This window comes from Pseudorca crassidens, chromosome 19 (genome assembly GCF_039906515.1).
Source record: "Pseudorca crassidens isolate mPseCra1 chromosome 19, mPseCra1.hap1, whole genome shotgun sequence".
In the NCBI taxonomy this organism is placed as follows: Eukaryota; Metazoa; Chordata; class Mammalia; order Artiodactyla; family Delphinidae; genus Pseudorca; species Pseudorca crassidens.
The window spans coordinates 47,609,591-47,632,366 of NC_090314.1; the positions used below are offsets into that span (position 1 = coordinate 47,609,591).

Genomic DNA, 22,776 nt, shown 5'->3' on the forward strand with positions numbered 1-22,776 from the left:
CTTCAAAAATTGTTGACTTTGGAGGAATTACTTGGATCTTGATACTGTTTCAAACCAATAACTATAGATTTATTATCCATATCATTATCCATTGCGTTCATTGTATGTATCCATTTATTCATTGTATCCATTATCTGTGTATGGAGAAGATCCCCATAATCTTCTCCAGATAGATTATGAACACCTCATGAACAATATTTACAGATTTATCACCCTTTTTCTAGTACCTAGCACACTCATACTCTATTAGGTACTCAAATATACCTGGGATTAATCATGACTAAATTAACACATTCTTTGCACAAGGAATGCTTTAATAATTCCAAAAATATAGAAAATTCTTCATCGTGGTCTTCTTGGTTTGCAAATGACAGTCAGGAACCAGGGGCCTGGGCCTGGATAGGAACAAGGAGGAAGCCCTAGAAAACCATTTATTCCTGGGGCTCTGGTCAGTTTTATTTGTAAATGGGAAAGGAAGAAAATAACATGAGGTGGAGGCAAGAGGAAGAAGAAATGAAGAATTCCCAAGTGAGGAGAGGAGTTCTGGAATGACTCCACCACAGGCCTGTTCCCTGTCTCATGCCAGGTGGCATCCTGTCATCCAGTAGGACAGTGGCCGGTCTGCACAGTGCAACCTCCATTTTACCCTGTGGAGAGAAAGAAGATTGGTTCTTTTTTTTTATTAAGAATCAATTTTATTTATTTTTGGTTGCGTTGGGTCTTCGTTGCCGCACACGGGCTTTCTCTAGTTGCGACGAGCGGGGACTACTCTTTGTTGCGGTGCGCGGGCTTCTTATTGCGGTGGCTTCTCTTGTTGCGGACCACGGGCTCCAGGCATGTGGGCTCAATAGTTGTGGCACATGGGCTTTGTTGCTCCACGGCATGTGGGATCTTCCCGGACCAGGGTTCGAACCCGTGTCCCCTGCATTAGCAGGCGAATTCTTAACCAATGAGCCACCAGGGAAGCCCAGCAACACTTTTTATAGAAAATGTTGCTGCCAATTATGTAGAGAGGGCCCGTGGCAGCCATGTTTATGTTGCTTAATTTCTTCCATGCCTGTAGCTGAATGAATGGAGCTGGGACACAGGGTCCAAGCTGAACCCATCAGATCCTCCCTGCCAGGCACTTGGACTGGGACTGAGCCTAGCTAGTCTCTATGGTTGCTTAGGACATTAGCCCATAGATTCAGGGCGGACATAGTCTGTCTGGTGGACTGTAGAGCAGAGAAAGCTGGTCTGCAGAGGGAGTAGTGAAGCCAATGCACAAAGAGAAGCAGAAACCTGCAAAGGAAAGTTTCCAGCCCTGCTTCCACCCTCTTCCTGAGGCCCAGCTGCACCCCTCGTGTGGGCTCAGCAAGACACCTTGTCCTCTCAGAATAAATCTCCCCCAGCTAGCTCAAGTTGCTCTGTTCCTGCAACCAAAAGAGTTTTGTTTAATACGGTGTCAGAGGAAGAGCCAGATCCCAGGTCTTCTAAGCCGGAGTTCCAAGCCCTGCCACATCCCACATTTTTCTAGGCTGTAGAAAAGGTCAGGTCCTGGCCTACTGTCCCTTTCTCTGTCACTATGTCTTTCTTAAGGCTCCGCCCACTAACTTCATCCCACCATGGCCTCCTTACCAGTTCTTCATCCCCCCTGTTCCGGACACAATTTTTTTCACACAGTTGATGTTTGAAAGAAGATTGAGGCTCAGCAATTCTGAAAGGGAGAAAGAGAATACCCGTCAGAGCACAGGGGACAGTCCCGAAGACTGGTCTCCCTGCAAGGCATGTGCCACCCAGTGGCTGAGAACTTCCGGACGAGGCAAGTCTTCCCCCTCAGAGGCCCATTTGGACATCCGTACAATGGCTGCTGGAGGTTGGGGATGGTTGGGGGGTGGGGGCAGGAGGGGCAGGAGGGCTGAGATTTGAGCCTGTTTACTGCCATACTTCCTAATGGATGGTAGTTCACCCCAAGTGTGGAGGATGCTAGGGAAAGGAAATGCCAAAAGAGGCAGCACAGAGACGAAGGAAAAGTCCTGCCTGAGGAGGGAGGCTCTTCAGGTGAAGAGCCCAGGGCCATTAATCAGAATACAAAGGAGGAGATGGGGGACACAATCACGGACCTGTGGAGCCTCCTGGATTAGCCCTGAGGTGGGAGTTTGCACTTGGCCTTCGGTCAGACCATTAGCCAAAGGCAGCTCTACTTGGTGGTGAGAGCTGAGCCTTCAGGGCCACCAGTTTGGCATTCAGCACTGGTTCTATGAGCCTCAGTTTGCTCACCAATAAAGCGGGGATCATACTAGTTTCTACTGCACGGCAAGTTGGATGAAATGAGCTACGTATGTAAAGTACTGAGTATATAATGCGCTCTCAGTAAATGCTGGCTGCTGCACTGCTCTACTGCCACTGCCTGTGCAGAGCTTCTCTGGACGCTGCTAGCACACTGCAGAACCTCCTATAGGCATTTAGGGACACGAGTCAACCCTCTGCTCAGTAAAGGGATTCCCTGATTCCTTGAACCAATCCTCTGGGGTTGTTTCCAGGCTGTGTGTGGGAAGGTTAGTCCCACACTAACCCAGAGCCTGGTCATCTCTCTCACCTCTCCCACCCTGGGGCCCTGGCCAGACCTTGACAGTCCACTTGGCAAATGTTTTCCGTGTGACTCTTGTCATCATTGCACCAGTAGTGGCTGTTGATCTGGAAGATGCCATAGTCAAAGCTGCCATCTGTATTTTCATTTACCTTTGTTATGTTGAAGTGACTTTCCACGAAAGCCAGGCACAGCCCTTAGAACAGGGAGAAGAGGGTTTTTAGACGGGGGGCCAAGCTGACGGACAAGGAAGACGGAGGAGAAAGGGAGACGAGGAATCAGAAGAAAGGAACAGGCTTCCCTGGTGGTGCAGTGGTTAAGGCAACTAAGCCCGTGCGCCACAACTACAGAGCCTGCGCTCTAGAGCCAGCGAGCCACAAGTACTGAAGCCCACGCACTCTAGGGCCCGTGCTCCACAACAAGAGAAGCCACCGCAATGAGAAGCCTGCACAACTCAACGAAGAGTAACTCCCGCTCGCCACAACTAGAGAAAGCCTGTGCGCAGCAACAAAGACCCAACGCAGCCAATAATTAATTAATTAATTTTTTTAAAAAAAAAAAGAAGAAAGGAACAAAGCCTAAGAGGCTAGATGGGGCTAGTGGGCCAGAAACACCCATTAGCTTCTCCTCTCATTCTTCAGTCCATCCACCCATCAGTACAACCACTCATCCGTCCATCTGTCCATGCATGATTTCTGCACTTAATGATCACCTACTGCATGCCAGAAACTGTGCAAAACCCAGTGAGGGACCTTTAGCTGGCTCAAATGCAGAGGCTGCCTTCAAGGTGCCTATAGAATAAGAATGAAGATATGTACCTAAAAAAACCACAAAGCAAGATGAAAGGAGAGAGTGTTATAAGGCAGTCGTGCCTTACAATTCTGGGCAAGAGGGAGCTATCTCTACCATGGAGTAGGACGAAACCTTTGCACTGGCTGTTCCCTCCACCTGGAATGCTCTTCCGCCAGATGTTTGGGGGACTAGGGCCTTTATTCCATTCAGCACTGCTCAATGTCACCTCCTCAGAGAGGCCTTCCTTGACTTCCCCCTCTACAACAGTGTCACCCATCACTCCCCACTGCTTTACTCTTCTGCATAGCATTTATCACCACCAGGAAGCACTTCATATATTTGTGTGTCTCTTTCTTGCCGTCTCTTCCCCTAGAATGTGAACACTATGAGAGAAGGAGCTGTGTTGATATCTGTATCCCCAGCGCCTAAAGTAGTTCCTGGGACATAATAAGTGCTCAGTTAAGAATCGTGGAACAAATATCGAATGTTGGGAAAGGCTTCTTGGAGAGGGCTACTTTTTGAACTTGACTTTGAAAAACAAATGAGAGAAAAAGAAAGATGGCCACGGAGGGCATGACCGGGAGAGGAGGAGAAAAGGGGTGTGAGGGTGTGAGGAAACGGCACTCACAGTCGCTCAGGGAGTAGCCCTCAAAGCCATCCAAGTCCTCCTGGTGCAGCACATTGGCCAAGTCACATCGGTTGATGAGGCTGGCTTGATTCACGGCAACGAGACAGCTGACCAAGGAGATGAGTAGCAGGGTCGTCATCCTCAGAGGGGAGGAGACGCAGTGGAGGGTGAGCAGAGGAAGGCCTGCGGGTCCTAGGGTCTCCCAGGAGAGAGAGTCTTCTGGGGAATCTGGAGAGAGCAACCACATGTCCTCGCTTACTCACTGCCCCCCTCCTGGCTGTTTCTCTTTCCTCTCATGTATTATTTTATAAATACATTTTTTTTGGGGGGGTCTCCTGTTGTTTTGTTTCTGTTTTTGTTTTTCCTAGTCTAAAATTAACGATGCTGGGGCATGTCAAATAGAAATGAGAGCCAGCTCAAAGGGGTACCCACTGGCCAAATCTGGGACAGCATTTTTCGGGTAACAGCTTTACTGAGATATAATTCACAATATATAATTCACATACCATACACTTAATTCATTTAAAGTATACAATTCAATCATTTTTCACAGAACTGTGCAACCAATCCCACAGTCAACTTTAGAATATTTTCATCAACCCAAAAAGAAACCCCATATCCGTTAGCACTCACTGTCTGTTCCACTTCCGTCCAGCCTCTGGCAACCAATAATCTACTTTCTATCTCTATAGATTTGCATATTCTGAACATTTCATATAAATGAAGTCATACAATATCTGGTCTTTTGTGTTTGACTTCTTTCACTTCACAATGTTTTCAAGGTTTCATCCATCTTGTAGCATGTACCAATATTTCATGCCCTGTCACGGCTGAATAATATGCCATTGTACGGCTATATCACAATATGGCTATGCATTCATCGGTTTGTGGACATTTGAGTTGTTTCTATTTTTTGGCTATTATGAATAATGCTGCTATGAACATCCGTGTACAAGTTTTTGTGTGGACAAATGTTTCCATTCCTTTGGATACATACCAAAGAGTGGAATTGCTGAGTCATATGGTGACCTAAAGTTTAAACTTTTGAGGAATTGCTGACTTCCAAAGCGGCTGTACCATTTTACATTCCCATCAGCAATGTATGGAGGTTCCAATTTCTCCACATCCTCACCAACAGAGTTATTAACTGTCTTTTTGATCAAGGCTATCCTAATGGGTGTGAAGTGGTATCACGTTATGATTTTGATTTACATTTGCCTCATGGCTAATAATGTTGATCATCTTTTCACATGCTCATTGGCTATTTGTGTAACTTTGGTAAAATGTCTTGTCAGAACCTCTGCCCACTTTTTCAGTTGGGTTGTTTGTCTTTTCATTATTGAGTTGTAAGTGCTCTTTATATATTCTGGGTATTAGAACCTTATCAGATACTTGTTTTGCAAATACTTCCTCACATTCTGTGGGTTGCCTTTCACTTTCTTTTCTTTTTCTTTTTTAATAAATTTATTTATGTATTTATTTTTGGCTGCATTGGGTGTTTGTTGCTGTGCGTGGGCTTTCTCTAGTTGTGGCAAGTGGGGGCTACTGTTGGTTGCAGTGCGTGGGCTTCTCATTGAGGTGGCTTCTCTTGTTGCGGAGCATGGACTCCAGGCACGTGCGCTTCAGTAGTTGTGGCATGTGGGCTCAGTAGTTGTGGCTTACGGGCTCTAGAGCACAGGCTCAGTAGTTGTGGCATACAGGCTTTGTTTCTCCGTGGCATGTGGGATCTTCCCGGACCAGGGCTCAAGCCCGTGTCCCCTGCACTGGCAGGCAGTTTCTTAGCCACTGCACCACCAGGGAAGTCCCGCCTTTCACTTTCTTGATGGTGTTGTTTGAAACACAAAATTTGTAAATTTTGATGAAGACTGATTTATGTATTTTTTTCTTTTGTTGCATATGCTTTTGGTATCATATATGTGAAACCAATGCATAATGGTTTCCAAGGTAATCTGGAACAATTTGACCATCAAAATAAATGATGATAGTGACAGATTATAACCCACTGAATGAGATAGGAATCCATGAGTTCATAACAGTAATAGATAAATAGATACATAATGGGGATTAAAGGGGAGCTCTTCTTGACAAGAAAATGCTGACTGATAAAAGTGTTGGTAGTCATGAAGTTCGAAAATCACCATCTTGAAACCATCCTAAACTGGTTTGAGCAAGAAATAATCATCAATAGATGCTAAATATGAGGGGGTGGGAAGCTTGGTGAAGAACTGAGTATGTTCATGGTCTTAAAGTATCTCCCCTTGATTGCATGAGAAAAACAGTAACAATACAGTGGAGAAACCAGACAGTGTTTTGACCTGGTAATCAAAATTAACACCACCAGTGAGGGACAGAGAGAGATTATGTGCCCCCAGATGTGATACCCTGAGAAGGACACACATCACTTACACAGCATTCTGGCCAGAGATGCATAACCTGTAGCTAATCTTGAGGAAACAGCAGACAAAGCCAAATGGAGGGAAAATCTATAAGATAACTGGCCTACGTTCTTCAAAATGATCAATGCCATGAAAGCAAAGAATGAGGCTATTTCTATCACTAGGGGTGTGAGTGTGTGTGTGTGTGTGTGTGTGTGTGTGTGTGTGTATCTTTCCATTAAACTAGGTGTATGTTCCCGAGGATTCCTCCATCCACTAGCTTCATGAGTCAGGCAGCTTCTTAGACAACATGGCTACCCTGATGCCTGTCTCCTCACGGATGTTTTATTCTGTCTCCTAAGACTCACTCCATTGCAGCCTGAGCTTGCGACCATTCTTTTGCCTCTCTCTTCCACCCTACAGTTGCCAGATTTAGCAAATAAAATTACAGGATGCCCTGTTACATTAGAATTTCAGACAAACAACAAATAAGTTTTTAGTATAAGTGTGTCTCATGCAACCTTACTCTGCCCTGACTCAGTAGGGTCCTACAGAGACAGGTATCACTGAACCTCGGAAAGCAGGGAGCTCCATCTCTGCCCATGAAGGCCCCTCTTGGGGTTCCCTGGGGAAAAAGTGGTTCGGGCAGGTGTACCCCCAACTTCCCCTCCCGAGCTTACCGCTCTCCTATCCCTCTCTGACCCCAGGTCCCAGCCGGCCTAGGGCTTTCTGGGAGAATCTGTAGAACAAAGTCGTTTGGGTAGGAGCCTCCTCTTCCTCATGGACTACCCTGTGGCCCCGCCCAGCTCACCACTCTCCATATTCTAAAGAAGACGGGAGTGCTCAGCCATCCCCAACTTCTGGAACCCCAGTTCTGTGATGTCATCACTCTCCTGGAAATACTCTGGTCTTACATGCAAATTGGCTCAGTCTTGAGGCCAAACTTCAGGCAGAAATGGTAGATGGGCCTGGAGGGATTGGTGACAACTGTGGGATAGGGTAGAGGGGGCTGGTTGTTCTGTCTGCGCATCTCCCTTCCCTTCTGGGAACAGTACCACCTTTAAGGGAACTCCTTCCCCCATGGGGCTTTAGTGCCACAGTCACACAGGGCCCTGCACTCCAGGTGACAGGGTGTGCCCGTGCCCCAACCAGTGTATCTTGAACTGAAATTAGGCAGAGCAGCTCAGCTTCTCCCAGGTAGACTTTGGGTGTGGGGCCAGAGGCAGACAGTTTGGAATCACGTGGATACGGCCCATCCGAGAGAATAAGCCTCCTTGAACAGGGATCAGAGTCCAGACAGGATTCCAGCCCCAGGGTCCACCCTTTCTGCAACCTAAACACCCTTTTGCCCTTACTACTACCCTATGATTCAATAAATGTCCTTTCTTGTGTAAACATGTTTGAGTTGAGTTTCTGTCACTTACAACCAAAAGAGACCTGCCAGGAGAGAAAGCATGGGGTTAACCATCCACGGAGTGGTGACCTGACAACCTTCACCTCCCCATGAAGGCCACGTATCATTTGTCAGCAAAGTCTGGGAGACATTTCCACCAACTATAGCAAAAAGGAAGCAAGAGAAAATTCTGTTACTGATGTTCACTCCACCCTCTGAAACAGGGTGATAAGGTCTGACAGAAGGGAAGTAGGAAGAGCTTTCTAAGTGGGCAGTGATGCCCCATACCCTCTGGCTTTGGACTTCCCTCCCCAGTGGGACAGCAGCACATTGCATCTTGGGATGTGAAGGCAGCCGGAGCTCTGGTGGAGGTTGAACTCTGGGAGGAGGGTATTCTCTGGGTACCACTTTATGAAGTATCGTTTGGGGCCAAAAATATGCAGGTGCCTCAGATGACCCAAACTACCATGTCTGTGTAGAATTAGAGACCTGGGTAGGAGGAGAGGCTTCCATAGCCCAGGACCACACACTGGAAATTGGGCCAGGGGAGGGTCTCCCTGCAGCTTAAAGTCTTAGAGGGGATGATGGCAGCACTCAAAGGGGGACCAGAGGGACCCTCGACCCCCACCTCCCAACTGTGACAGACATGAGCCCTGAATGGATTCCTACCCATTCAAGGACCTGGGACCCAACCTGGGACCCAACTTGGGACCCAAGGATAAATTCGGAATGTTGCAACCTGGGACAAGAAGACATGGAAGCCACAGATCATTGGTCTAAATAAATATTTACAAGTTATAAATCAAACTAACAAGCTGTTAACTAAAATATTTTCTATCCTCATATTCTGACAAACATTCCTTTAAAAGGATAAAATTTTAAAATGTGTATGAAGCTATGGTTTATATATGACTGAAGGTTAGCAAAATGTCAAAGATGAATGAATTTAGTTTTTATTCCACATGTCTAGATGCTCTGTTAATGGGCTGGCAATGTTGGGATGAATAATAAACAGATACATAATTCATAAAGGATTATAACTATTCCATGAAATTTATCTTTCTTATCTCCCTTTCAATACAATCACTAATTATATTACTATTATCAAGATTTTTCAATATATTTAAGAATTTAAAACATAATTATATTCAAAGTACAAAATTTTAAATATATTTTCATCAAAAATATAAATTTATGTGAAAAATGTATTAATTTTCTGTTTTCCAAAAATTAGTTTTAAAATATTGAAAGGTATCTAATAATTCAAAAGGCAAAATACAAATTAAAATGAATGAATATTAAATTTTTATATCAAATTATTTATATAAATCCAAACACTTTCTTTTACTCTCTGAAAGCTTAATTAAATTTTATTAACTTTTAATTTTAAAATTTAACTTAAATTTTATTTAAATTATAAATTAATTTTAAAACTTCTTTTAATTTAAAACTTTTAAAATGAAAATGTTACAATTCATAAGTCTAGCATTCAATGTCCATCTTGTTGCTAATGTAAAGAATTAGTATCATGGGGCTTCCCTGGTGGCGCAGTGGTTGAGAGTCCGCCTGCCGATGCAGGGGACACGAGTTCGTGCCCCGGTCCGGGAAGATCCCACATGCTGTGGAGCGGCTGGGCCCGTGAGCCATGGACGCTGAGCCTGAGCGTCCGGAGCCTGTGCTCCACAGCGGGAGAGGCCACAACAGTGAGAGGCCCACGTACCACAAAAAATAAAAAAATAAAAAAAATAAAGAATTAGTATCATGTTATGTCTGAAGTCTAAACATATATAAAAATTTAAGAGTAATATGTAATGTGATTTATGCAATATTACAAAAATTTCCTCAGCTTTTTACAACTGAGGCAAATACTGTACTAATTCCTGTGTACTTCCAGAACCATGAGTAGAAACATGAAAATAAGAATGGTACCACTCAGCACTACTAGAAAATGATATTTCATTGTGTTCAAATCTATTGCGTTCAAGCTACCTGAGAGGAAAGCTCTGACAAGTTAGTCTTTTCTCTTTCCTAAGTTCTTTTCTGCTCAAAGCGTCTCTGGACTCTGAAATTGTACCAAGCAGGAGTCATTAAGCTTTCATCAAACCTTTAGATGCAGTTGCATTTTTCCCCATGAACATAGGGTAAGATGTAAAGAAGCATCTCCCCAGGGCCTAAACATTGTTAGTCAAGAGAGTGGATGTTTCGGGTTAAGTCGTGCTGTGCCAGTGCTGAGTGCCAGATCTGGAGTAACAGAGGCATCCTGTGGTTTAATTTAATTATCTTGTCTGCAGGTGCACTAAGCACAGGCCCAGCTAGGGGCTCCACTTGTCAGTTTTAATGGCAATACTGGAAAAGTATGCTCTGGCAATAAATTGCTATAGAAACCAGAGGAAAAGTTAAGGAAGTGTCTGCTTTGAGTTTTCAATAAAATATGAGAAAACCCCCAAATGATACCGCTGGCTGAAATGCAGAATACAAGGAACTAAAATCCAGTGACAGAAATGAAATCTGTATTGAAGGCAGGAAGAGCAGAATCCACAGGTCAGAAGAGTCAATCAAGGCTGGAATCACACACTTGGGAAGTTCTTCAAATGCAGAGCAGAAAGACGTGTGGAAAACAATGGGACAAAAAAAGGATGGCTATGGATGATAAAGATTAGAGCCTTAGACTGGGACAAAGACACCAGAGCTGAAAAAGGTGAGTTTGCAGATCTGACAGGTAACCTGTGTTCCAGGAAAAATACATGAAAAGACAGTCACTCCTGAGACATATTCAAACCATATATTCATAAGACTGAATTTTTGACTTTACTTTTAGGCCTGTACTTTACCCCACAGAACACATACCTTCTCAAATACTTCAGGAATAGTGACGAAATTGATTATAAACTAGGCTACAAATAATACCGCAATTTGTCCCCAAAGGAGGAATTACGTAAGCTCCGTACTCTGGCTATAATTTAAAAACCTCAGTTTCTTATAACTTTAACAGAAACACACACACACACACACACTCACACACACACACACACACTTTTTCCCCTCTGAATAATTACTGAGTCGAAGGCAAAATTAAAATCTGGAATAACAGGTTTGCAAAACAATGAAAATGACATTAATATATTAAGTGTCGGAAATTTATTTAGAAGTAAATTCATAATCTTAACTGCTTTCATTCAAATAAAACAAGCAAACTGAGCATTCAACTCAAGAAGTTAGAAAAAGTAGAAGAAAAACATTCCCAAGGGAAAACAGAAGGAAGCAAAACATAAGAATGAAAGTGTAACGTATTTAATTGGCTTCAGGGGGAAATATTGGGTGACGAGTTAAAAACAAAGTTAAGAAGCAAAGACTAGAGAACCTGAATATTACATGTCCCACTATGGACTTTGGATCCTTCTCTGTAGCATTAGTGTTGTGTAAACTAAATATTTCAAAGTTTCTGGAGTGAATTCCTTGCAAGGACTGGCCACTCGGAAGCCAAGGGTTACCAGCAAACAACAGATTTCTTTAATAAAAACACAGTGGGTAGATTATCCAAGAAAGTAAATATAACTGAAGGTTCTAAAGCCTTGACACCCCAAAAGCATTGCCAAATACTTTCTCCCATAAAATCATATTTTGTCCCAAGGGGGGACCCCCAGCAGGACTGAGAAGTACCACTGCCTGCTGCTGGACCTGGGAGCATGTGGCAAGGAGAGAGACATGTCTCTGCTCAGGAAAGTGCAATGGAAGCTCCTAGATTGTGCTGTGAAATGCAAGATGAGTGAAATACACACCTGCCTTTGAAAAATCAAATATGGACCTTAGCAGGGCCATAAGTCTGAGTAATTAATAGACTGGAGAAATTCCACGGTGGTCCAGTCCAGACACATCATTCACATAGTTCAAAAAGAAGCATGCCACCCTGATGGTCAGCCCTTCGAGAAATGAATCTTTCCACTGAGCTAAAATTTGCCTGTGTCCACTTTCTCTGCTTAAACTCAGTCCCCACACGTCATCCACCCAGCTTCGGACCCTCTTGCATGAGGTGGCCAACTGCTGGCCTTTGGAGTCAAACCAAAATTCCTGGCAAAGAACTGGGCTCATATAACTGCATGTATAGGTAAAGCATGTGATTACATCATTATATGTTTTAGTGTAATCATACCTGTGCATCTTCATAGAACTTACCTATTATTTTATTACTTTCCCCCAGTTTCTCTTTTATATTATAGTTAAAGCATTATGCTGATTTTTAAATTTACCGTCATTATGAATGGATTAAACAAATCAATAAAAAGGAATGAATGGGGCTTCCCTGGTGGCGCAGTGGTTGAGAGTCCGCCTGCCGATGCAGGGGACACGGGTTCGTGCCCCGGTCCGGGAAGATCCCACATGCCACAGAGCGGCTGGGCCCGTGAGTCATGGCCGCTGAGCCTGCGCGTCCAGACGGAGCCTGTGCTCCGCAACGGGAGAGGCCACAGCAGTGAGAGGCCGGCGTACGGCAAAAGAAAAAAAAAAAAGAAAAAGGAATGAATGACTGGTACACACAACAACGTGGATAAATTTCAAAATAATTATGCTGAGTGAAAGAAGCCAGACCAAAAAAAGAGTATATACTGTATGAGTCCATTTATAGAAAACTCTAGAAAGTGTAAACTCATCTATAATGACAAAACAGATCAGTAGTTTTTTGGGGGATTAGGGAGTAGAAAGGGGCACAAGGAAATTTTGGGGGGTGATTGAGATGTTCACTATCTTGATGTGATGATGGCTTCAGGAGAATTTACATAAATCAAAAATTAGCAAATTGTACACTATAAATATGTCATTTATTATATGTCAATAAAGTGCTTAAAATCTTTAAAAATTACTATCATTACACTATATATATATATTTAAGTAATGAATGTGTTTTTCTCTTATATTTTAAAAAATGTGAACATTCTGTAATTCAGCAGCAACTTTTACTTCCTGGTGACTTCTTCACTGGGTCTTAATTCCCTTTTATATAACAGACTCTTGTTCCGGAAGGCAATTAGGTTTTCATCATTCTTTCTGTCTAGATAGCATCCAACGACAAATCCCACAGGGACAAGTATATGTACCCAGTGGTCACACACAATCTGAAGTAAGTTCATCATGAATGCTGAAGCCTCCGAAGTAACAACGACACTACCCACAAAATATATTTTGTGGAAAGGGAGTTATGGGTCTGTCATGGCTGAGAATCCCAGTATTAGGAAAATTCAGAAGTTGGAGCAAAGTTTCTCCCACATGCCGGTTTTCAGGCCAACTCTCTGTGCAATTTATCCAAGTGGCCACTAGAGGCCAGCAGAGGTCCAGGTACAGGAAGGCACGGGCTGCGGGGACACCAACACGTAAAAGTATTCCCTCCTCTATGCTCGCCAGCCTGGGAGCTGGGCATTAATATCCCCGATTTATGCAGTGGTAGAGCCGGGATTTGGGTTGTGGTCTCTCTGGCTCCTGATTCCACTTTGTTGGTCCCTCAACATCAAGAGCCCTCCCTGTGCTACCATATGTCCTATGTCCAGTGAGGCAGCAGCCAGAGCTCCAGGTCTGTCATCCACAGAAGTGACATGGAGTAGTTGGAGGTGGCATCAAAGAGTTGTGATTCTCAAGGTGCCTTTAGAAGGCCGCTCAGGCTCAAGGTACCCTCTGTATTGGCCTTCCACCTTGCCTGAAACCCTCCTACTATGAAACAAGGCGGACTTCCCTGGTGGCGCAGTAGTTAAGAATCTGCCTGCCAATGCAGGGGGCACGGGTTCGAGCCCTGGTCCGGGAAGATCCCACATGCCGCGGAGCAACTAAGCCCGTGCACCACAACTACTGAGCCTGCGCTCTAGAGCCTGCCAGCCACAACTACTGAGTCCACATGCCGCAACTACTGCAGCCCGCGCGCCTAGAGCCCGTGCTCCGCAACAAGAGAAGCCACTGCAATTAGAAGCCCGCGCACCGCAACGAAGAGTAGCCCCGCTCGCCGCAACTAGAGAAAGCTTGCGCGCAGCGACGAAGACCCAATGCAGCCAAAAAAAAAAAAAAGTCAGCGTTCCATTATCAGACACTGCAACATCACAGGCTTAGCTAACCAGGCTGAAGAGTGAAGCACTGGTGGAAAGGTCATTTTTTATAAGGGACAGGGAAAGGAGACAGGGTTTAATTGGGGGTGGGGAGGTGATGGTGGAGCACCCATGGGATGCTACAATGGAGGCCCCCCAATAAAAACTATTGTTAATACATACTGAGCCCTCCCAGTGTGTGAGGCACGAAGCGTGTATGCAGTGAATCATTTCACCTTCACAGCACTCTTGTGAAATTAGATGCAGAGAAGTTAAGTAATTCACCCATAATCACAGAGCTTGCAGGAGGTAGAGCAAGGATTTGAATTCAGGTTTGACACCAACATGGTGGGTTTAGCTGCTACTCTGTACTGCTCACTTTCATGGAATTGTCTTTCTTACTCTTTGGGGCTGGGGTATTATTTAGTTCCTGTGTTAAATTGGTTGGTGTTGGTAGCAGGTGGTGGGTATTTTATTTCAAACTTCTGGAGATAAAGCTCCTGATGATTCAAGAGAATTTTAATCCCCTGTGATGGTCCAGGAGGGAAGTCCTCTCTATTTATTGAACATTTTCAATGTGTGAGGTTCTGTGCTAAGGTTGATACTTTCTTAGTGATGCTATTGGAAGGGCAGGTGGGCAGAGACCAGCAACAAGGAATCGAGGGGCAGGTGATATGGAATGACCCAGTGACATTGTTCATTTCTGCCCACAGATGTGTGTCAAAGGCAGCGGGGCCCCACCTCAGCTGGAGTCCCGAGCAGGTGCCTAGACCAGGATGTACGTCCAGGGAGCTCACCAAAAGGCCCCAGTCGTCAGGAAAAGCCAAACCGTCCCAGTGAGCAGATAACTCATGTGTGTGGTTTGTGGGTGATGAAGTATTCCAGCGGTTTCTTTTGTAATTTTTTTTTATTTTTATTTTTGGCTGCGTTGGGTCTTTGTTGCTGTGTGCAAGCTTTCTCTAGTTGTGGCGAGCGGGGGCTACTCTTTGTTGCAGTGCGTGGGCTTCTCATTGCGGTGGCCTCTCTTGTGGCTTACAGGCCCTAGAACACAGGCTCAGTAGTTGTGGCGCACAGGCTTAGATGCTCCATGGAATGTGAGATCTTTCCGGACCAGGGATCGAACCCGTGTCCCCTGTGTTGGCAGGCAGATTCTTAACCACTGCACAACCAGTGAAGTCCCTCTCTAGAGGTTTCTTTCCTGGACATCCTCCCCCTTGGGCTTGGACCGGTCCGCCTGGGATCATGCAGCTTGATCCTCCAGGCAAGGTGCCTCAGGGAGGTGGCCTCTTCTGTTCTGCAGGGCCCATCAGCTATGGGCTTCTGCCCATCCTGCTGCTTTTATGCTCTTATGGACACATGGTAGGGGTGATACAGGCACCAAGTAAAGGCTCCAGGGCTGCACAGGTGAGGACAAAGCAAAAGGAGGCCAGAGATAAACAAGTCCTCACAGACCCATTGGATCCACTTGCTTCATTTCATAGATGGGAAAACTGAGGACTGGGGAGGGGAAAAGACTCGACCAAGGCTACACGCAGGGTGAGCTAATGGCCAAGTTGGGGGTAGGACTCCCAGCACAGTCTCTTTCTCCCACACGCCCCAGACTTAGTTAATGATAGGTCCTTGCTTCTGGACACTTCTTTGTACTTTGTCTATTACTATTTACTCATTATCTTGTGTCTTTCTGAAAACAATAATTCTTTAATATCATTACATATTCAGTCAGTGTTCAAATTTCTAATTGTTCTATGCCAAAAAGCATTTTTTTTAACAATTGGATTAAATCAAGATCCAAATAAGATGCGCTTAGTTGTGATTGGTTGATGTCTCCTAAATCTCTTTTAATCCATAGGTTTCTCTCCCCTCTTTCGCTTTTTCTTTGTAATTTATTATTGAAGAAGGCAGAGCATATACCTTGTAGATTGTCCACAGTCTGTGTTTTGATGATTACAAGCCCATGATGTAGTTTAACATATTGCTCTGTCTTCTATAATTCCTGTAAATTGACAGTTGAGTCTAAAGGTTTGATCAGATTAAGATCAAAGCAGGTGTTGTGTTCTTCCATCAAAGGGACATAATGTCTAGTTGGCTTCCTTTTTGTGACATTAGCAGCTGTTGATGCCCAATGCCTGGATCCATTAATTCTCTGGGAGTTAAACATGGTGACATCCTAATTCTATAATTCCTTCTTCATTTAGTAACTGGTTTATTTCAATAAAGAGAAACTTCCCCTCCTCTACTATCGGTTACCCTGGCTATTATCTCATGAATTCTGTGAGAATTCTGGGTCGGTACAAGTGTACTCCATTTCTATATGAGCACAGAGGTCAGAGGGGTAAAGGAAACTGTTACCAGAAGAACTGTCCAGCTGAGCCCCCATCAACCCACAGAATTATAATAAATAATTAAATAGGAGTTGTCTTAAGGCCCTAAATCAGGCAGCAGCCCATGGGTGGCAAACCTGGGCTTAAGGACTCCTAGGCCTTTTTCTCCCTTCATAGGAGGACAGATCTGCACAGAATCTTAAACATCACCCAGTTCAGCCTTGTCATGTTCAGATGGGGAAGGTGAGGAGGCTGAAGGCCGGAGAGGTGTAGTGACATACGCAGACTTGCACACGTAACCAAGGTCCTGGGAATAACCTTAAAGGAAACCCCTAAAAATTCCTGTGATCAGTTCCAGGGTCTTTGATGCCTGTGTCTGCCGTTCCTGCTCCACAGCCTGTGCTTGTACCCAGTGCACCATCTCTCGACCTGGTCCTACTGTTGTGTCCCCAGTGCCCAAGATCGACACTTGATAAATAGTTGAATGAATACATGAATGAAGGTTCCATTGTTTTTACCTCTCCAGAACTGGCTGCTCATGGACCTGCCCACTGGGAAAGGTCCTGCAGGCATCGGTCCTGCTGTAGATGTCCAGAGAGCTGCCAGCCTGTCAGGCACAGGGCAGGAGCCACGGTAAGAGGATGAGAGAGAAGCGGGAAGCAGCAGGGTTCACTCTAAGAAAGCAACTGGAGCGGCAGACTATACTCCACCCTGGCAAGAGGCAAATGCAGCAACACACAATCCTGCAGGGAGCATGGATGGGGGCACCAGTAGGTGGCACTGAGATGGGGCGGGGACAGAACTCCAGGGCACAGGAGGGGCAAGGCAGGGCCCTCAGCCTCATACTGGGCAGGTGACCAAGGCAGGAACTCAAGCCAAGGACCAAATCAGAAGCCATGAGGATTAGTTAGGATTAAGCTGAGTGGAGAGGAATGGAAAACCCCAGCTCTCACTGGCGCAAACAGGGTAGAAGCTCATTTTCTTCTCACGTTAAGACACCCCAAGGGAGTCAGTCTACCACCAACAGGGTGCTCCATGGTACAAAGGAGATGAAAGAGAGAGAGGACCCAGGCTCCCCTGTCATCTTCAATCATAACTTTGCTCCTTGGACCAAAAAGGCTGCTGGGACTCAGCCTTTCCTTGCCATATTCCAGGTATCAAGAAAGAGTAGGGGAAGGAGAAGAGCAGTCTCCTTTTTTAGGGCATTTTCTAGAATTGTGCAGACTACTTCACTTAGATTCTATTGGCCAAAACTGAGTCACATAACTAGACCTAGCCACAAATGACAATGGGAAATACCGTCTTCATTTCACACATTCATGGGCCCAGCTAAAAATCAGAGAGTCAGTAAGTGAAGGTCAGAGAACACGTATCCAGTGACTCAAATTATGATACAAGGCAGAAGTCAGCAGGGGACTCACAGCTTAGGCCCAGGTGCTGGGCTGTAGCTGTTTCCATCCCTGCTGCCCTAGGTCCCAGGGCTTGGGCAGAGTGAGGTCATATGAGTGCAGTTGTGGGGAGGGAGGGGGTGTTGAGCCCAGCCACAGGGCCTGATGGTCCCTGAGTACCAGAGCAGCAGCAGTGGACCTTTTACAGCTAAGCGTAGCATGAGCCCTGGAAGAAGTGTCTGCTCACTGTCAAGGACAGGCACAGACTCAAAGGCCAACAACTGCCTGATGCCGTGAAAAGCATCCTTAAGATGATGAATCCGGGGCCACAGACCGCCTTTTTCCCAGGAGGCAGTGATGTGGCTGAGGACAACTGCCTTTCGTTCTTTACTTAAAAAAATAATTAAAACAATTTTACCATAGAATAACATGTATGTAGAAAAGCACACAAATCATAAGTGTACAGCTCAATGACTTTCACAAATAAATGAACAACCCAAGTACCCAGCACCCAGATCAAGAAGTAGAACATTACCACAACCGCAGAAGGCCCTGAGTGTCCCCTTCTGGTGGCTACCCACCCACTCGCCCTCCTCCCACCTCCACCCTTCCCACCCCACACCCTCCAATGCCCACCCTACCACCAGCATTTAAAAATCTTTCTAGGCAATTCCATAGTCAATGTTGAGAATCACTGCTTTTGTAAAAACAGTTATCTAACTTGGCCGCACATGAGAATCCACTGGGATAGAAAAGGGAACAGAGGCAGCTAGAAGGCAGTGTGGTAGAGTGGAGAAACCTGGGGGCCAGACAGGCCTGCCAGTTATCAGCTGTGTGACCATGACTGAGTCCCTTCACCTCTCTGAGCCTCACCTGTGAAAAGGGAATAGTATCATCCCATGCCCAGCAGAGTCAAGGCTGAGAGATAGAGGGTGTTAAGCCCAGGCACACGTAGGGTCCATATATGGCAGCTACAATTGTCATTTTTATTAAAGGTGAGCAACCCCAGGAAGACTGAAAGCCCTTCTTTCTTTATGCAGATGGGACCCAATCTGGGGATGGTGGATACAGACTATGTTGATAAGAGGGTCAACAGGTTGTGCTGATGAGAAGCTGGGGTCTTTCTAGGGAGCCCAGGAAAATTCCACGGGCAGCAGAGATTCCCAGCCAAAGCCAGTGAGAGGTGGCCACTGGCTAGCACAGCTGCAGCAGCACTGGGGACCAGCAGCTGTGGATGAACTTGGGCAAAACCAATCCTTCTCCTTCAGCAAGACAAGCAAGGAGCTGACGGGCTGCAGGCTCTGACTCTGAGATTTACCGATGGAGGAAGAAGCAGCCTGCATCCAGCGCCTACTTTGTGACGGACGCTGCACATTCATGCCGTTAATCTTGTGAGGCCGGCAAACCCATCCCATCCTCCCCTGGAGGAGCCTGAGGCTTACAGGCAGGAGCACCTGCCTAACTCACAGAACCCAGGTGTCGCCAGGAGGCTGGGACCTGCCTCTCGGTGGGGCTGCAGTGGCAGCACCCCTAGGGATGTTCTGTGTTTGCAAATGACCTGCAGACACCTTGTTTGATTAGATGCTCATTTCTGTCTTTTTTCCTGAAATGAAAAGTATATGACTTTTTAAGATGATGACTTTATCTTTTTTTGTACTTATTACAAGACATAATGTTTACTTTAGAACATAGAGGAAATACAGATAATCAAAAGAAAAATATCAAAGTCTCTCATAGCCCCATCCTACAGAGATGAGCACATCAATGTTTCACACCTATTGTTCATCTATGTGAGTCTGTGTGTATGTGTGTGTGCGTGTGTGTGTGTGTGCACACACAGGTAGAAATTTACCAGAAAGGAGTCATAGGGTATACTCTGTTAGATTATTAGCTTCTCTTCACTTAACAATAAAGTTGACCTTGAACCACACAGGTTTCAACTGCGCGGGTCCCCTTATAGCAGACTTTTTCCAATACAAGGCAGGTTCCATATTCGCAGATATGGAGGACCAACTCTGGGACTTTAGCATCTGTGGATTTTGGTATCCAAGGCAGGTCCTGGAACCAATTCCCTTTGGATATCAAGGAATGACTGCATATAGTGGCCATATTTCTATGTTCTCCAACAGTGGCTCTCATTAGAACCCCCCAGGAAAGCTTAACAAATATTCACGTCTGGGTTCCACCCCCAGGCCGATATAATGGGCCTGGGATGGGGTTGGTCTATGGGACTTTTAAGACTCCCCAGGTGGTTCCAATGTGTGGCCAAGCTGGAGGGCTCCTGTGCCACAGAATCATTTTCCCATGGTGGCCTTGCATTCTTTTTGCTGAAGGGATGCACTGTAATTTGACCAACCCCCCCCCCCCCTTTTTCTTTTTTTTTTTCCGGTCCGCGGGCCTCTCCCGTTGCGGAGCACAGGCTCCGGACGCGCAGGCTCAGCGGCCATGGCTCACGGGCCCAGCCGCTCCGCGGCACGTGGGATCCTCCCAGACCGGGGCACGAACCCGCGTCCCCTGCCTCGGCAGGCGGACTCTCAACCACTGCGCCACCAGGGAAGCCCGATCAACCCCCTTTTCTTGGACATTTAATTTGGTTCCATTTTTTCATCATTAGAAACCTTGTAGAAGGTTCTTCAAGTTCCTCCCATTGCACATGTTCATCATGGCTTTCAGAAACATTGATAGTATGATCATTTTCTTCTTTTTTTTTTCTTCCAGCCTTCCTGAGATATAATTGACATACAGCACTGCATAAGTTTAAGGTGTACAGCATAAAGATTTGACTTACATACATCATGAAATGATTACCACAATAAGTTTAGTGAACATACATTATCTCATATAGATACAAAATAAAAGAAAAAAAATATTTTTCCCTGTGATGAGAACTCTTGGACTCTACCCTCTTAACAACTTTCATGTATAACATACAGTAGTGTTAATTATATTTATCATGTTGTACATTACATCCTTAGTACTTTTTTATCTCGTAACTGGAAGTTTGCACCTTTTCACCACCTTCATCCGATTCCCTCTCCCCCCACCCATGGGTGATTTTATTCTTTTCTCATGTATATATATATTTATTTATTTGGCCGCGCCGGGTCTTAGTTGCGGCACGCAGCATCTTCATTGCCATGTATGGGATCTTTATTGCGGCGTGCAAACTCTTAGTTGCCAGCGTGTGGATCTAGTTCCCTGACCAGGGATGGAACCCGGGCCCCCTGCGTTGGTAGCGCGGAGTCTTAGCCACTGGACCACCAGGGAAGTCCCTGGTGACTTTATTCTTCATTTAAGAACTTTGGCAAAGAGGCTTATGGAATGGTATCAGGTGAATTAGATACGACTCTTCTGTATAAGTGAAAGTCAGCTCGAGGTAGCTTAAGCTATAGAGAGGGCTTATGACCAAACTATGGGAGATTTCAGCGTTCTGAATGCTGCGACTTTCTCTCACACCCTTTAAGCTGTTGCCAGCTCCTGGCAACCACTAATCTGCATTTTTGTTTCTATGGATTTACCGACTCTGGATGTTTCATATAAATGAAATCATACAGTAGGTGACCTTTTGTGTCCAGCTGCTTGTACTTAGCCTAAAGTTTTTGAGGTGCATCCACGTGGCAGCGTGTATCAGTCCTTCGTTCCTTTTTATGAGTAATATCCCATTTGAATGGCTAGACCACGTTTTGTTTGTCCATTCATCTGTGGATGGACATTTGGCCGTTTCCACCTTTCAGCTACTATGCATAGTGCTGCTGTGAACACGCATGTATGTGTATTTGTACATTTCCAACTCTTTGGGAATGTACACCTGCGAGTGGAATTGCTCACCTTTACCTTTTGTCTGGTCAATTGCAGTAGCATCCAGAGTGATCTCTACATGGTTGCAAGGGTGATCATTTTCCTTTCTCAAAAACATTATTTCTCTTCTTATAAGAGCTATACACGTTCATTGTCAAATTTTTTAAAAATACAGAGGAGAGTTTGTTTTCTTTTTTAATCCAGGGGAATGTAAATGCTTCCCCGCTGACTTCCCCGCCCACCCTGTAGCCTTCTCTTTTGTCACTCCTCCGCACTGCCGCCCCACCCCTGGGTCCCTGTGACTACAGCCCTATGCTTCCCCAGGCTTCAGAGCCACAGCAGATGCTGCTTCCTCTGCGGATTGCTCTTCCTGCCCTTGTCTGCATTTTCCTGTTTACCTTTTCTGACTCAGCACTCCTGTCACTGTTCCCCCAGCACATCACACAGACCTGTAAATGGCCGAGATCACTGTGCCCGGACAGTGAGAAAGGGAGGCTGACCCACTTGGGATGCTGTGGGGTTCTTCTGCTTGACCCCAAAGCAGCGCTGGTCCTAGCCCTCTCCTCTCCGCAGTTCCCGATACTCCCCACAGCGTGAGCTAAGCAGGGAACCACCAGCTGCCCTGAGCCTAGTCATCAGGGGTTGGCATTTTGCTACATCCCCTGTTGTGGCGACTGGCAGTGAGGTTGGTGCCAAATGGGCAACCCAGAAGGATACTTCTCTTCCTTTTTCCTTCCTCCAGCCTTGTTCTTTCGGCTCGGGGAGCCAGATGCTTCGGGGTCTCATTACACGCTGCCGTTGGAAGTGCATGTCAGAGCTGGAAGGGAAGAACCTCATTATAAATAATCACCGCCAGCATTTATTGAACACTTACTCTGTGCCAGGCCCTGTGCCAGGCCCGCTTCCAGGCATTACCTCACTTACCCTTCCCAACAATTCTAGGAGGCGGAAACCATTTATCACCCTGTTCTGCAGGGAAGGAAGCAGAGGCTTTGGGCAGGTTACGGGGCATTTCCCTAACTGTGCTGAGTGGTGCACAGTGGCAAAAAATATGAGTAGGTGGGTAGGGAAAAAGAATCCCATTGTTACACACCGCATCCTGCAACCCCGCCCCCTCGGGAAATTCACAATGCACATCAACATACTAAAGGCCCTGAGAAGTCCTGTAGTAAAGAAATCTGTTAAGGTCAGTGCCACTTCTGTACAGACCTCACAGAACTGCTGATCCAGAAAGCACAGTTTGGGGAATGAAGATATTAACCATGCTTCTCATCTTATATATGGGGTAAGGGAGGCCCAAGTAGTGGTTTAGGTGCAGACCAGGCACAGATCTTGGGCCCAATGCTCTCTGCACATCCCCTCCCCCACCTTCCAGGAAACAGAGGGTGGAGGAAGGCAAACCATGATCCAAATGGCCCACTCCCTGTTTTATAAATAAAGTTTTATTGAA

General features: G+C 45.6%; 1 protein-coding gene and 1 pseudogene across 1 annotated transcript; both read right to left on the bottom strand.

Annotated features, from left to right (window-relative positions):
* Positions 1-299: 299 nt before the first annotated feature.
* LYZL6 (lysozyme like 6) lies at positions 300-17,845 on the bottom strand. Its single transcript, XM_067717327.1, has 5 exons — positions 16,659-17,845; positions 3,990-4,217; positions 2,607-2,765; positions 1,618-1,696; positions 300-647 (listed from the first exon to the last, which is right to left on the bottom strand). The coding sequence occupies exons 1-5, from the start codon at positions 16,711-16,713 to the stop codon at positions 578-580; spliced, it is 591 nt and encodes a 196-aa protein (XP_067573428.1). The 5' UTR covers positions 16,714-17,845; the 3' UTR covers positions 300-577.
* On the bottom strand, positions 12,639-12,912 carry LOC137213024 (NADH dehydrogenase [ubiquinone] 1 beta subcomplex subunit 1 pseudogene; annotated as a pseudogene).
* Positions 17,846-22,776: the final 4,931 nt, after the last annotated feature.